The 13,345-nt window shown below is 34.0% G+C and overlaps 2 protein-coding genes and 1 non-coding gene across 7 annotated transcripts; 2 read left to right on the forward strand and 1 right to left on the reverse strand.

The window, feature by feature from the left end:
• The first annotated feature begins 1,501 nt into the window (after positions 1–1,501).
• On the forward strand, positions 1,502–8,139 carry LOC111906288 (disease resistance protein RPV1). Of its 2 annotated transcripts, XM_023902046.3 has the most exons (5): positions 1,542–3,921; positions 4,370–5,456; positions 5,611–5,865; positions 6,400–7,192; positions 7,274–8,139. In XM_023902046.3, the coding sequence occupies exons 1-5, from the start codon at positions 3,413–3,415 to the stop codon at positions 7,285–7,287; spliced, it is 2,658 nt and encodes an 885-aa protein (XP_023757814.1). In that variant the 5' UTR covers positions 1,542–3,412; the 3' UTR covers positions 7,288–8,139. The 2 variants fall into 2 exon arrangements, with proteins under 2 accessions (XP_042753491.1, XP_023757814.1); XM_042897557.2 differs by having other exon boundaries at positions 1,502–3,921; positions 6,400–8,139.
• Positions 2,725–2,817, forward strand: TRNAY-GUA (transfer RNA tyrosine (anticodon GUA)). The gene is made up of 2 exons: positions 2,725–2,761; positions 2,782–2,817. It is a non-coding gene; the product is annotated as a tRNA-Tyr (tRNA).
• Positions 8,140–8,886: 747 nt separating the features above from the next.
• Positions 8,887–10,951, reverse strand: LOC111906287 (transmembrane emp24 domain-containing protein p24delta3). 4 transcript variants are annotated; one of them, XR_006185649.2, is made up of 4 exons: positions 10,378–10,946; positions 9,569–9,781; positions 9,291–9,371; positions 8,887–9,187 (listed from the first exon to the last, which is right to left on the reverse strand). XR_006185649.2 is itself a non-coding variant. In XM_023902045.3 (3 exons), exons 1-3 carry the CDS (start codon positions 10,405–10,407, stop codon positions 9,155–9,157), a joined length of 276 nt encoding a protein of 91 aa, XP_023757813.1. In that variant the 5' UTR covers positions 10,408–10,924; the 3' UTR covers positions 8,887–9,154. The 4 variants fall into 4 exon arrangements, 2 of the variants coding, with proteins under 2 accessions (XP_023757813.1, XP_042753057.1); XM_023902045.3 differs by lacking the exon at positions 9,291–9,371 and having other exon boundaries at positions 10,378–10,924; XM_042897123.2 differs by lacking the exon at positions 8,887–9,187 and having other exon boundaries at positions 9,199–9,371; positions 10,378–10,918.
• Between the last annotated feature and the right edge of the window lie 2,394 nt (positions 10,952–13,345).

The following is a 13,345-nucleotide window of genomic DNA, read 5'->3' on the forward strand; positions in this document are numbered from 1 at the left end:
GTTCTCGATCGATTTCTTCTCGCTCAGCCTTCTTCTGTCTCTCTCTTCTTTTTCTCTCTCTTCGTTCTCTCCGAAGAGTACTCTGGTTGTTGTGGGGTGGTTCATGGTTGTTCCGGTGGCCGATCTGGAAGCTCTCCACGACCGTTGTCGTTGAGAGTATAACGGATGGTCTAACCTCTATATTGTATCCACAACCACATGTCACTATTCTTTTTAATAAAGTTATTTATATTAGTAGATCATAGTGCAAAAAGTAACACCTTATTTTAGCTTTCTATTCAATATATTTTTTTACAAAAACAAAATTTATAGTGTTTTAAAGAGATAGATAATAGCACAAAATGATATGAGACGACATTAAAATTAATAGTTAAAAACCAAACCAATAAAATAAAAACCGCAATAAACCGCAACCGAGAAACCGAAACCGACGCGAAAACCAATGGTGCAGATTTTATTTTTTTGAAAACCAAATTTATTGGTACGGTACGGTTTTTTCTAGAAATCGGACCACCAAAACCGAACTGCACCGCAAACTTATTAACAATAAAATAAATCACTATTTTATATTATACAATTATACATATTATTTAAAAAAAACTAATAAATTCTAATTTATACATATATTATATATTGAACTTGACGGTAATTAGTAATTAGATATTAGGTTTATATGTGAGTTTGTCACTTTGTGTTTGTGACTTAACGATTATGTGTAAAGTATAAACACTATGTGTGCTACAACTTGCAAGCTTGTAACTTCTAAGTGCAAATTGAATAAAAAAAATGAGCTTGGGAATATGGGCTGCAAATGAAGTGATCAAGTAAACAACATACAAAACTCAAAATTACAGCTTATAAATGTGAGGAGACGAAATGACACCATGTCATACAATCATAAATCTTCACATGAACATTACGGTTAAAAAAAATCGTATCAGTGCATATAAAAAACCGCACCATATGTTTGACTCGGTTTAAACCCGACGCCGAATCGGTCCAAACCAAAACCGCACACAAAAACTGCAAAACTAAACCATTGAAAACCCGCACCCAACGGTTTCTAGAATTCAAAAACCGCACCTTGCGGTTAGCGGTTCGGTTTGCTGTTCGGTTTGGTACTAAAACCGCACCAAACTGCACCATGCTCACCCTACTTCAACTAATTCATTATTTGTTAACCACTATATTGTGTCCACAACCACATGTCATTATGTCACTGTTCTTTTTAATGAAGTTATTTATATTAGTAGATCATAGTGCAAAAAGTAACACATTTTTTTAGCTTGCTATTCAATATATTCTTTTACACAAACAAAATTTACAATGTTTTAAAGAGATAAATAATAACACAAAATGATATAAGACGACATTAAAATTAATAGTTACAAATAATAAAGTGAAAGTTTTATAAATTTACAAAATCAAATGTATTTAAAACATATCGAGCAAATATAATCTAAATTATAAAAATAAAAATAAAAACACTTCAAAATTATTAATATGAAGTGGATAAATTTAAATTATTAACCAATAAAATATTAACCAACAAAAGCTGATGAGAAGGCTATACCTAGGACCAACAGACTTAAGGGCGGGTGTAGGGTATTCCGACGGTGGAAGAAGAGCCGTAGGTAGTTCTTGTGATGGAAGGACAGTGAAGACGAGTACAACGAAAAAGGAGAGAATGCGTGAGAGAAAATCGTGTGAAGGAAACGAAGGCTACTGAGTTTTTCTTTATTTTTTATTAAAAATACAATTAATTGGTAAATAAAATTTTGGATAACTATGTTTATGTAAAAACTCCCAAAGTCATATTATAATTTTTGTTTTTCCTATTATAACCTTTTATTATTTTTTTCCAAGTTTCACACAATTAGATTATTTTATTATATAGTACATTTTTTTTGAAACGATTTTATTATAGTACATTAATTAATCATGGTTAAATTTATATGGTCCAAATATATGACTCTTCCCCATCTTTCCCCTCAACCAGTCCACTGCAACCGGCAACCGGCAACCGCCAACTCCCCTGACTCGCTTTTTTACCTCATCTCCAGTCCCCGCTAACCTTTCTTATTCCACCTTAGAAATCAATACGGTTTTTTTTCTGCTACAGACCAATAGGGCTCGTCGCAGATGATACGATGAAGAGTGTGGCGATGGGTGATTCCGTGGTGGAAGCATTAAAAAGACTACTCCATTCTTTTTATAAGCAATAATATGCAAAAACATCAAACAACAAAACTAGAAATTGGCATACCTATTCATCGTCCCCTGCAAGCTGCAACCGCGTCAGTTGAAAAGCCCTAATCCAACACGAAGGTTCATTGCTTGTCTGATTCAGTTCAACCTAATGCAGATTAACGTTCTTTATCATTGTTAGAACACAAGTAAAGGTATCAATTTCTATAGGCTTTGTTTTGATTTGAACATATAGAAAGAGAAAAGATCAGGTTTTGTATTGATTAATTGATTGATTCAAGTTTTTGGACTAGATTTGGGGTTATGATTTTTGTTTCTTTTATCATTGTCAATTCTCCTCGACAATGTCACTTCATCATCCCTCTTCTTCATCTTGGCAATTGGCAATGACTGAGTGATAATGAAAACATATTTATGAATCTTGAGGTCTACAAATCTCAATATTAGATGGTTATTTGGAAGGGTTTTGGCAGATTGGTTATGAGATGAAAGAAAATGTGTGTGCATTAACAAAAGCCGACCTTAGCTCAGTTGGTAGAGCGGAGGACTGTAGTAGGCAATAAGCCAATGGCCATCCTTAGGTCGCTGGTTCGAATCCGGCAGGTCGGAATTTTAAAATTTCTTTTTTTTAATCGCCGTTTCAAAAAATATAAAATAAAAAATTGCCTCAATGAACTTGGATTCTTTTCCCATCATCGGTTTTGACTTTTGAGAGATAGGTGAGCCGGAAATTATTTTTTTGGTAAAAATGGATTGTACACATAGTTAAATATTTAACCTTTATATTGACAATACATAATTAATTTAACATTATTTGAATTTTAGAAAATTCCACATCGTTGGTTTTTTATAAATGGCAGATGACGTGGATGATGATTTGGTAACAACTAACAACGTGTACCCCATCATTGCTTATCTCAATGTGAAACCAACTCCACTGATATTGAAAAAATTAAGTGATCGAATTGAAAAGATATTTATTTTGCTTTTGTTAATTGAAAATTTCTAAGAAACTCACATATCTCTCTCTCTATGTATAGTACGCGGAGCTACTCAAATATTAGAAAACTCTCGAGATTTTTGTAGATTGAAAATCCTCTTGGAAAATTACATCTCTCTCTCTGATACTCTGTATATATTTCCTTTCGTTGAGGTGCTCAAATCACATCCCCCCTACATTCTATCTTGACAAATTAACACATAGATGACATCATCATCATCATCCTCAGCTTCTCCTTCCTCCACTGGATTTTCTTCTCAGTCATGTAAATACCATGTTTTTCTTAGCTTTAGAGGAGAAGATACTCGCAATACATTTGTGGGCCATCTCTATTCGGCTCTTGAACAAGAAGGTATCTACCCTTACAAAGACGACGAAACACTTCCCCGAGGCGAATCGATCCACCCATCCCTTATGAAAGCTATTGAAGAATCACAGATAGCCATCATCGTATTTTCAAAAAACTATTGTGATTCCTCGTGGTGTCTGGATGAACTTGCACATATTATGAAATGCAGGGATACGAGAGGCCAAATCGTTATGCCTATATTTTATGACGTGGATCCCACTGAAGTACGAAAACAAAAATGGAAATACGGAGAAGCATTTGCCAGACATGAGTTGGAGAACAAGAGGAAAGTTGAATCTTGGAGAAAAGCACTTGTGGATGCAAGTAACATTTCTGGATGGGAACCCAAGCACATTGCCAATGGGTAATTTCTTCTGTGTTTTAATTAATTTTGTACCTTTTACGCTTAAGATATGTGTGCTCTACCATTTATACTTATACCTTTTAAGTTTTTTATACAAATGTTTTAATTATTCTTTGATGATGAAGTTGATGACCTTTATAACCTCACTTAGGCTTTGAATACATCACTTGATTAGAGACGATCAAATATAAACCTGAACAAGATTATTAGAGATGTTAGAGGGCAATTTAAAAGATATCTCAGGTCATATATATAATTCTGGATAAGCTCAAATTAAGTTATAATGTAATTTCTCATGTTGTAGTTCTTTTGTATCTCAGTTAAAGCAATAACGAATCTATGTTGCATTAAACTATTCCATCTTTCCCAATTGTTACAAACTAGCTGTGATCTTTTGAGTGTGAATGTGTGATCATATGTTAATTATGCTTGTATATCCAATGTTTAGGCATGAAGCAAAAGGCATCAAACAAATTGTATACGAAATTTCACAGAAGTTGCAGCCAATAACTTCACGTTTAAATGATCAAAACCAGGTCGGAATGGCAGCTCGCTTGCAAGGTTTGGAATTGGAGTTAGAAATTGGGTCAGGTGGTGTTCGAATGGTTGGAATATGGGGTGTTGGGGGTGGTGGTAAGACTACTCTTGCATATTCTATTTATGATGAAATTTGTAGCAAGTTTGATGGTTGTTGCTTTGTTGAAAATATTCGAGAGGAATCAGGCAGATATGGTTTGGGAAAACTGAAAGACAAAATTCTTTCAGAAATGGAAGTAAACAGAGCTGGAGGTCGACGAAGATCCTTGATAAATGATATGTTTCGCCATAGAAAGGTCTTGATTGTTCTAGATGATGTCGATCACCCTGATCAACTAAAAGCGTTAGCTGGATCACATGATTGGTTTGGAGAAGGAAGCCGAATAATAATCACAACTAGAGATGAACATGTATTAACTGCTCACAAAGTAGATGTGATACACAATATTACCTTGTTAGACAATGATGAGGCTATGAAGCTCTTTCGCAAGCATGCTCCCCGGGATAACAGAGTTATGGAAGATTATGAGCAGCTTTCAAAAGAGGTGGTCTCTTATGCTGGTGGGCTCCCATTAGCACTTACAGTTCTCGGTTCTTTTCTGTGTGACAAAGACATTAATGAGTGGAAGAGTGCATTAGCCAGACTGAAAGAGATCCCGGATACGGATATTGTGGAAAAGCTAAAAATCAGCTTTGATGGGCTTAAACCAGTTGAGAAAGATTTGTTCTTGGATATTGCATGTTTTTTTAGGTGGGAATACAAAGACGAGGCAATGAAGATCCTTGATGCTTGTGGTTTTCATCCGGTCGTAGGAGTGAAGGTGTTGATACAAAAGGCTCTTATAACCATTTCAAATGGAAAGTTTGATATGCATGATCTGGTTCAAGAAATGGGACACTACATTGTTAGAGGGGAGCACCCTAACAATCCTGAAAAACATAGTAGAGTTTGGAAGAAGGAAGATGTTCTAAATATATGTGCTATGGATGGAATGGTGGTAATGGTTTAGCTAGCTTTGCATGATATATATATATATATATATATATATATATATATATATATATATATATATATATATACATATATGTATGATGATAATTAAAGAAAAAGTTTTAACTCAACCCTAACACCATTTTTCTTTCCTATCACAGAAGCTTGACAATATTGGAGCAATAAATTTTCGGCATGTTGCACTTGACAAATCACAATCTTTTCTTCAGGCTGTTGCAAACATGAATAAGCTTCGGTGGATTGATTTGTACGTTGATCTGATCAATGAGATTACACGTCCATTGCCAGAGCATTTTCTATTGAGTCATGACCTAGGGGAAAATTTTCCACCAAGAGAATTGTGTTGTCTAAGATTGGCTAATCTCATGCATAAACAACTTTGGGAGGGTTATAAGGTAATTCTTATTGTTTCTCTGATTAATGAATGAAAGCAAATTGAATGACTAAGTTAATAAGTTAGATTTAATTAAGTTGCCATATGAATATATGAGCACATGTGACATGTCACTGATTATTGGTGTCATTATATAAATAGGTGTTTTTTTTTATTTATTTTTTATTTTTTTATTTTTATAAATAGCTAACAGATTGAAAGCATTAACCTTTATTTTATAAATGTTCTTTGTGTTAACCTGATTTTGTATTCATTTTTAAAGACAACTATATACATGAAAAATCTTATTTTTTATCTTTAGAAACAAATACCAAACACCAAGAAGTCAAGAACACACAAAATCAGAACCCTGACTTGAATCAATACAAATTTTAAACACAAAGAGCACACACAATCAAAATCCTAACTCAACTGACACACCCTAACTCGCCTGACAAACATGATGAGCGTTGTGTGTGTACGTATGTGCATGCCCCTGTGCTTTTTTATCAAATTGATAGACTTAATTTTTCTTATTTGCACTTGTATGAAACAGCTTCTGCCAAATTTGAAAATCATGGAACTTTATAGGTTGCTTAACCTGAGAATGACACCTGATTTTGCTGGACTTCCAAATCTTGAAAGATTCAACCTTACTTTATGTTGGTATTTAGAAGAGATTCATCCATCGATTGGATGCTCGGAAAGGCTCGTTGTCCTATCTATATCAAGTTGTCCTGGTCTTAAGATGTGTCCATCTATTACTGGACTAAAGAAACTCCAGATCCTTAAATTCTCAAATTGCTCCAAACTTTTCAAGCTCTCAGAGATCCAAAAGAACTCGGACAATTTAGTATTTCATTTGGATAATAGCGGTGAAGCACGAGTTAAGAAACCAGGAGAGAACCTCATTGATGTGGAAGAATGTTGTTTAGAGCAACCTTATTTACCTTACAACAATATCAACCACATAGGGCTATGGGTTTTTAGCATAGGGTTAAGAAGGTTGGATCTTAGCTGCTGCACTTTGGGAGATAAAAACATCTCTGATGCTGTTTGGGATTTACCCAACCTGGAAGAACTCGATCTAAGCCAAAACAAATTTTCACAATTAAATTTTGATCTCTTGCGACTTCCTCAGCTCAAATGGCTCAACGTGTCACACTGCTATGAACTTGTGGAATTGTCGGAGCTGCCATCAAGTATAGCTGTTGTTATAGCGGATGGTTGTAAGTCACTCAAAACCCTTGGAGACATTTCAAACTGCAAATGGTTGTGGAAAGTGTCACTTAAGGGGAAGAACAAAGTAGGTCCACTTGTTGGTGACATTACTACACTCCATGCTCCAGGTTTGGCTCCACCTTTTGAATTTCAGTCTATATATTGACCCAAACATATACAAGAATAATAGAATGTGTTCTCCATGACAGGGAAATGCTATTGAAGATCACTTTGTCAGTTTTACTCTTCCATATCAGATTCCAAAGAGGTTTGTAGGTAGGTTGTTTAGGGGGGAAACATTTACAATGCATCTTCCACAAGATTGTTACAATGACTTTTGTGGGTTCCTAATATGCTCTGTTCACGGTATCTACCATTCGTGTATTGAAATAACCATCAAGCAGGAGCCTAAGTATGACGGAAAAACGATGGAAAAGCCATATGAGATTCGGCAGGAATCTAATAAAGTATCAGATATGATGGAAATAGAATATGGTTCCTTTGGTTCATTGAGGAACATCTCACTGGTGAATTCATCATATATTAATATGATTTCATTTTCCATAAAGGACATCGGTTGGAGTTCGTCTGCAGCTCGGATGTATATTGGAGCTGAGCTCGTACCTAGGAAAAGCAAAGGTGATCATGTTCAAAAAACATATTGCTCAGAATTTTGGGATCAGGAAGCTTATCATAGAAAGTCATTTAGAATCCAACATGATTCCAAGTCTTCTATCAAGATTATATGGCATCCTTAAGAAAACAATTGGCCGTGACAAACACATTCCTACAAGTCTCTCGACTATTCACTACTTAGTAATTCCTGTTCTCATTCTTTTCTCTTGCATTATAATTGTTAAACGATTAGGTATGTTATGACTTTCTTGTTGTGAACCAAAATCTTCGAAAATGACATTTACATCTGTCTTTGTTTCCCACTTTTCCCCTCATCCCCCGAGATTAGGTAATTAAATGCGACATGAAACACCTCAGTCTCAACATCTTAGAGGTTTGTTTGTAGGTCGTTCCTTGTATCCCATTATTGGACAATTATGGAATTTCCCCACTTATCGCCGCACTTCTCCTTCTACTTTGGTGGTTTTCTTTGTTTTGAGGACTGTTTTGTTCACCTTATGAGGTTTAATCCCTGTTATTACTTGTCTTTACCATCAATTACGAAAATCAGCAATTAGCAGAATCCTTGGAAGCTCTTGGAATATATGGATATTCCTACATAATTTGTTGTAATTGGTTGAAAAAATATTTGAAACCTTTAGTTTTGCATTGTTTATTCACAAGAAATTGCATGACTCGGGTTTTTTTAAAGTCGATGGTGTTTCAATAGCCTAAAGGTTAAAACCCATGGAACCCACATGTGTTAGTTTTAAATAGAATTTAAAATTTAATTATATAATAAAATAATATTTCATTAATTTAGAAAACTTATGAATTGTAATATTGTATTTTTTAATAAATTTATGATTTGTAAGTATTTAATTACACAGTAAATGGTAAGTATTTAATTACAAATGAAGATTTTTAAAACCCTTACTTTTGGTGTATGATTTTCATTGAACATACGGAGATGATGAGACAACCACAAGGGAGTGCATGGGAAGAAAAAACATTTGTTGGCTAAAATGTCACTTTTGCTATTATAACTTAGCATCCCAATAAAAGTCATGACTTTATATAATGCAACATACGTTTGAGTAATGACAAAAAAACATCGAAATTGATTTGATACAAAACAAACAGAACATGTATGTAATGAAATTAATATAAAGAAAATACAATACGTAATTATAAACAAATAAATTAATATGATAGATGAAGTGTGATTTGCTAAAAAATGATTAAAAGATGCTACAAAAAAGTTGGTTATAAATTGTGAGCGTGTTATATTGATATTAACCTGACAAATTAAATATATTTGCAAAATTTATAAATAAATTGAAGTTTCGATAAAAACAGAGTTCTTTTCAATAACATCATCATCTCCGGTGCAAGTGAGTGACACCAAGTAGCAACCTGCATTTCCCACCAACATGTGTTGGATATTTTAGGTCGTATCCAACCCCGACTCTTATTCATTGTTTTTTTATGCCCAAACTGTCATCCCTCTGCATGAGTTGACATATTGAAAAGAAAACCATATTGTTTAAAAATAAAAGGAAAACAAAAGATTGAAAATTGAAATGATGAATTGAAGTTAATGTTTTGAACCTTAAAAGTGGCAAATTTATGAAGCTTATCGAATATGAAAGTTTCAATGCCACGTCTAAACTCCAAATTTTAACAACCCATCTAAAAGAAGAGAATTTATTAAACATTCAGAGTAAAAATAATAAAATACTCTGCTTATTTGTATTGGAGATAGATTTGAGTTTTTGACCATTTCAGGTCAAATACTTCAGAATTATAGTACAGATAAATCACATCTAAATAAAGGACGCAAGGTATAATAATATTGGAAAAAGAAAAAAAGAAAAATACTAACTAACATCAATCTTTTCTCTCTTTGCAACGGACTCCCAATCATTTGTAGCAATACCAATTCGCCAGTCAAGACTTACAGTTAGACCCTTAGTACCTTGATGATGACCATCTACCCAAAAACATGCAAAGTAGTTGCTTGATTCGTTAGTTGTAAATGCAAATTGACCATGATTCATGTTCTCTTTGTGGTGGAGATTGTTTCCATATGGTGCGTTTACCTGTTATTTATTCAAATCAAACACTTACTTTCTTCATACAAATACAAATACTATCATCATCAAAACTACAATCTACAAGTATGTAGTGTTTGGTACGATGGAATGAATCAGGCAAGTAATGGAATGCAATCAAGAAAAACTGTTTGTTTTGTCCCAAAATAGCTACATTGCAATTGTATTAAGACATGTCCCTTTTAGTTATGAAATAATGGTTCTCACTTCTAAATGATTCAAATCAGGCTCCTGTTTCTTTCATCCTCCAAAATTAGAAAAAAGCTCTTGCTTTGTATTTCAACACCCTTCATACGATTGCTAAAGTCTTGACATTAGCCATCAGTACAAAAGCTACAACCACACAATTAACTGGATCGACTTTTCTCGATGCGATGTTTATGTGTTCACATTGAACCTAAAACAAATATGCCAGATATTCAAGTGATTATATGATATTTAATAATCAAAATCAGGTAATCAGCTACGATGAGAATACTATTTCAATTAATTCGCACATAAAATTTCAACTCAACCAGATCAAGATCTAGGAGTAACCGCTTAACCTAGATGAGTAAAGTTGCGCAAAGAAGATCGATGTTTACCCAAACAAAAATTGTTGTGTCGAAGGGCATATAGGCGTCCTCTTGACCATTGATGAGGGAGTAATCACAATTTATCTAAAGCCCTAGTATACCTGGGTGGAGGTTTCACCATTAAGGTCGATGGAAGCAGGAGAAAAAGAGAGGAAGAAAATGATTGATATTGAAGATTAGGGGAAAACGTAACATGTTGAATTCATTTGGAAGAGTTTGAATTTTGATTTTGATTTTATGGAGAAGAAGAAAAATCAGAGAAGGATTAAAGGTAAAATGGAGTTTTTCGTAATCTTAACGTAAGGATAGGGGCTAAGAACAAGGGCAGTGCTGGTATTTTACTTTACATATTCGAGCGGGAAAAATTGAGTGGGAGGGGCTTAGAGAATGCCCCGTGGCAATAAAGCTCTTATTTATTAGGATAGTAGATTATATTGCTTAATGTTTATTTAAAATTTGACAAAATTGCAAAAATGGTCCTTGTGGTTAGCATTTCTAGAAAAAATGTCCACGCCACTAAAGTTTTGGATCGGTGGTCCTTTTTTGAGCTAGTTTCATTGTATACATGGTCCCTCCGAAAAATGAAATGACTATATTACCTTTGATGTATTTATTTTTCATTTTTTTAAAGTTTAATACTTATTTATCTATTTTAATAATTAAAAAATAAGAGAGGGTCCATCCCTCTCACTCTCTCTCTCTCTCACAAACATATACATCATCTCTCATCATCATCTCCATCTTCCCTGAAAATTAAAAAAAAAAATACATATACATACTTAGATTACCAATGGCTGCAACTCAAAACACACACATACACACAACACACTGAAAAATGAAAATGTTCTCTCTCTCTCTCTCTCTCTCTACATATACATATACACACTGGTCTGTATATATACATACAACCCATCATCCAACATACCCAAATCATTTTATATTTTGTGATATTGTTTATTTGAATTCTGCAAAAGGAGAAAGAAAACAAAATGGAGCTTCACTTGTGCCTTGCTCTTTCTTCATCATCTTCATTTGCATCTTATTCTTTAGAGTTTGATCTGATCAACTGCAACAATAACTACGTCCCTGAATCTAAAATCCCAACTCATCATTTGAAGAGGAAACAGGATGATGATGAGAACAAATTACTGAAATCGTCCTAGTGGTTTGGGTAAAGTTGCACGTTTGGTCCTTATCTTTTGTTTTGCACTTGGACAATCCTTACCTTATATTTTTACTACATGCCTGGTATGTTTTCCGTCTATCCCAAATGTTAGGACCCCCACGTGCTTGGCACACTAAGGGTATTTTTATCCTTTTGTACATGACGTCTAAATGGATATGCCAATCATTTGTTCCTCCCAATCATTCACTCTATATGATCAAAAACACAAACGTTCACCTCTCTCTCTCTCTCTCTCTCTCTCTCATCTAAATCGAGTAAAAACCCCAACTATCGTTCAAGGATAAATAAGTTGCGTGAAAATATCGTTGGAAATATAAGCGATAGTATTATGATTGTGCCAAACATGTAGGATTGACATGGGTTTGCCCAATAATGAATTTACTATAAGTATTATGTGTAGTGAACATCTCACTACTACAAAGGGCAGAATCTACATGAATAATGAGTGAAAGAAAGCTATCAAGTATCGGGAGAAATGATACAAGTTCATGAAGATAATGTTGTTGAGAAAGTTGACTACTACTCGATGTTTTCACTATATCTCAAATTCTAAAGTTCTAATTGATTTGAATCGAGATATTTTGGAAACTAGACAAGATTCTAACAAATTTCATGTTTCATGTTTTTATTGAGTCTGCTTTATTCTCCTTAAAAATGGTCACAAAAGATGAAGGGTAGGTGTAGGTGTCCTTATTTTGAACTTGGATGGTTCAAACATAAGTCGGACTATCCACAATAGAAGGAAATGGATTGATTGAATACTTAAGCCGAATTCATAAAGATTTGCAAATGTGCGTATTATGTATGGCATCCATAAGATGTCTAACAGGAGTATTCGTAGAATATCCTAGCCGAGTAACTAGAATTCCGAGATAAACTTCAAATGTGATTTACGTTTATGATAGTTAGAGTTTCATGAGGATTTGAAGTAATTACTTGTCAAATATTTGTATGTCATTCATTAAATTTTTTTAGACTTCTTAAGTGTGTCGAACTGTAATATTCTTTATATTATGTGGAATCCAAGCATTTTAGTCTACCGACAACTGAATCCAAGCTCAATTGTGCATCGCTCTATCCATAATTAAATATAGGTGATCAGTCTACGTCTAGTTGTAGTTCGGCCCATTTACAATTAACTTAGCTAAGGCGTTTGATCTAAAACATTGTGTTGTATTAGAATTCGAGGGTTCAAGTTTATATATAGCTCTATATTTGTTGGCTAAGGGATATACCTAACCTAAGAGAGTAAGCCCTAGGCTATAGTCATGCTTTCCTAAGAAAGTACTTGTTTGCTATAGCCAATAGCTCTTATACCAATCTGTCGCACCCCTGGCCGCCGATGGAAATGCAAAGTTGCGTAACATAAATCAGTAATCACATTTATTGAAAATATATAGAATAATAAAAAGATAATATTATATTATCACTGAAATAGAAATTACATTGACAATTGCTATTGCTAAATCACTACACACACCTCACAGATCGGTATCTACAAAGGTATGTCCAATAATGGAATGTCTTCTATGCGAACATTTTCGACCTACTAATAAACCTGAGAATACATGCATTAAGATATGTCAACAAAAATTGTTGGTGAGTTCTATAGGTATTTGATACGATGTACATGTCACACCTTGGCCTAGCGGCGGAAACGTCAGGCGGTGTGAACGTGGGGAAATTAGACCGCACCATACAAATATATATTGAACATAACACAAAGCTATATTACAAACATTTCTTTTATTTATTAAATTTTATTTTGGGATTACATTGTTTTAAAAGTCA

The sequence above is a fragment of the Lactuca sativa genome, chromosome 8, assembly GCF_002870075.4.
Source record: "Lactuca sativa cultivar Salinas chromosome 8, Lsat_Salinas_v11, whole genome shotgun sequence".
Classification (NCBI taxonomy): domain Eukaryota; kingdom Viridiplantae; phylum Streptophyta; class Magnoliopsida; order Asterales; family Asteraceae; genus Lactuca; species Lactuca sativa.